At 37.5% G+C, this 2,640-nt stretch overlaps 1 protein-coding gene across 1 annotated transcript; it reads right to left on the reverse strand.

Annotated features, from left to right (window-relative positions):
* Positions 1-1,250: 1,250 nt before the first annotated feature.
* Positions 1,251-2,414, reverse strand: LOC122074145 (UPF0496 protein At4g34320-like). The gene has a single exon (XM_042639011.1). The coding sequence runs from the start codon at positions 2,412-2,414 to the stop codon at positions 1,251-1,253; it is 1,164 nt and encodes a 387-aa protein (XP_042494945.1).
* Between the last annotated feature and the right edge of the window lie 226 nt (positions 2,415-2,640).

The raw sequence follows: 2,640 nt of genomic DNA on the forward strand, positions 1-2,640 counted from the left end.
TTGACACCCAGTTTTGGTTACATTGGAGCTCTAAAGATTATCTAATTAGGTATAAAATGAACCTCAAATACATAGCTATACACCTCAGGGGTCTTAGTCGTCGAATGAGTATTGAACATGTATACAAACTAGGTAGTCAAACAATCTCAAATTCTCTATAAAAAAAGAAGAGAAAAAACGATTAAATTTTCTCTCTCATGGAGAATAGAAAACAATATCAATTTTTTTTTAGGGGCAAATGTTGTTAGAAGTATGTGTAGAATTAAATCTCTAAAAAAATATAATTCATAGTCTCAATAGATCACCATAGATAGATTAAGAACACCAAGAACAAGAGCAAAAACTATAAACAATTAAAGTATATTTTGTTTAGGATCTATTGTAAAACGAACCACAGCAAAAAACCTTTTGATCTACATAAGTAAAACGAACCACAGCAAAAAACCTTTTGATCTACATAACAAACCACTATCTCTTTCTTTTTCTTCTTCTCCTTCTCTCTAATGAACGTTGTGAATTATATTAGGGTTAGAGAAGGGACTTAGCTCTCTATTTATAGAGTTTCCCAATTGACACACTCATCTCAAGTCTAATAAAAAATTAAAGTCCACACTTGCCAACCTATATTAAACTGATTAAAGCCTGTATGTCTCACTTAATTAAATAAAATAATTAATCTAATTTTATTAAAGTACAAAAACTTAATTAATACAAGCCCACATGATAAATATTCTAATATTACGAACAAAAGGAAACCGATATGGAAAAATGATATTTACAAAAGATTTGATGTGGAAAAAGGGCCGTATGTTTGTGGATAGGTCTTGTTTGTGGACTCAAATTTTGAGGCTAATCGGCTATGGAGATTGGACCAAAGCTAGCTTGTCATTGAATTCAGATTGTGAGTTTGTGGCCCCAACATTCACATCTTCACAAGTTGATATCCATCTTGAACTCAAACATGCATGATCCTACCCACCAGGGAGTCGAAATTCATATCACAGAGCTAGTTCATGATGGCTTTAAGATGATATTGTGTAAGATTTTTCACCATGGTCAGAAAACTCCAATCTCAGACCTTTATCTTAGAATAATGTTCTATGAGCTTGTGACTGATTGATTGATTAAGTTGGATTATGATTATTTTAATTGTTTACATAATTGCATTGCAAAGTAAGAAACAAATCCAAACTAAGAACTGAAAGTATCAATTCTGAAAATTACAGAGTTACAGAAACAAACAGCAGTACTCAGCTCTCATCAGTGCATACCAATTTGTTACTATAGCTATTGGGATGTTTACTTGCCCTCTGCAGAACAACTGTCCTCGCCCTTCGAATATCCTGGCTGCATCTATCAGCTTGTTCGATCAAATCCTCTATGTTCTTCTTGATATCCTCCACTAAAATCTTCAGTGCCTCCCCTTCCCTATGCGCAGAATTAGCATTCTGCGTCAGAGTTTGGATTTCTATTGCCAAACAGTTAACCGGAACCCAAATACTATCCAAGTCCTTGACCTGCATTGAGCTAATCAATTCCATCTGTCCTTGCAGCTCATTCTCATAGCCTGTCAAAAGTGAATTAAACCATTTACCTATTGATCCTACAGGAATTGAAGTAGTCGCTGCAACTGCAGCAACAATATGAGAAGCTGACATTGAAGCCGCCACCACTGAGCAAGTAAATGCAGCAGCAGAAGTTACAGCAAATATGATGTTTGAAATCTTCCTCCATGGCTTTACAAATTCGAGCTTCTTATCTAGTGTGTTCTTTCGGAGTTGCAGCTTCTGGAACATCAACACCTGATGCTTGTGAATGGTTCCGAATTCCTGGAAGAAATCCTCCGTCAATGGGTTCCCAGCAGCCTTGAAATTCTTTACTTCCTTTTCAAATTGTGGCAATGCAACATGAAGGATCAACGACTGGTTCTCACGGGCTTTTGATAGGCATTTCTCGAAGGCCGTACAGAAACCTAAAGTTTGAGGACTGTTATGGAAGTAATCATTGACAAGCTCCAAGAGTTGCTGGTTTTTCCATTTACCTTTCTTACAATCTAAGATGGCTTGGATGATTTCATGGTTCACCTCATCCAAGCTTCCACTAACTTCTTTCAGAGACTCAAAGCATAGATCTCGAAGCTCGACCCCAGAGGCGATTGTGTCAATGACACGGTTGGGACCGAGTTGAGGGTTGCAATCAAAAGACTGCAAATTTGGGTCGAGCGTGAATGCTGCTTCATTTGAGCTAAGCTCTGCTGTGTACTGCAAATTGGTATCGAGCTGAAGGACAGGCGGAACCTCCTCCCCCGTCCTCTTACTGAACCTTCTTCTTCTTCTTCTTCTTCTTGGTGCAATCCACTCACTCCCCTGCATTGCTACCCCCTCCCTCACCTTGCATGTAGAAGCCTGCCCCATAGTGTTACTCAGCCTCGTCAATGGTGGGGCTCGTCTAGAATGAGTTGCCGATTCATTGGAACGACTTACAACAATGCACTGTTATATGAGGTATACTCTGTTTATATACTTTTTCCCTTTTTTTTTTTTTTTTCAAAAACGATCCTTTTTCTTGCTCTTGTTAAGTCTGAAGGTATTAATGTTTCTATTTTCTAATACTTAAGAAGATATATATTGAAAATGGTTA

This window comes from Macadamia integrifolia, chromosome 3 (assembly GCF_013358625.1).
Source record: "Macadamia integrifolia cultivar HAES 741 chromosome 3, SCU_Mint_v3, whole genome shotgun sequence".
NCBI classification, from domain to species: Eukaryota; Viridiplantae; Streptophyta; class Magnoliopsida; order Proteales; family Proteaceae; genus Macadamia; species Macadamia integrifolia.

Excerpts from the sequence above, each read along its gene's own strand:
- LOC122074145 (XM_042639011.1), bottom strand. The coding sequence starts at position 2,414 with ATGGGGCAGGCTTCTACATGCAAGGTGAGGGAGGGGGTAGCAATGCAG.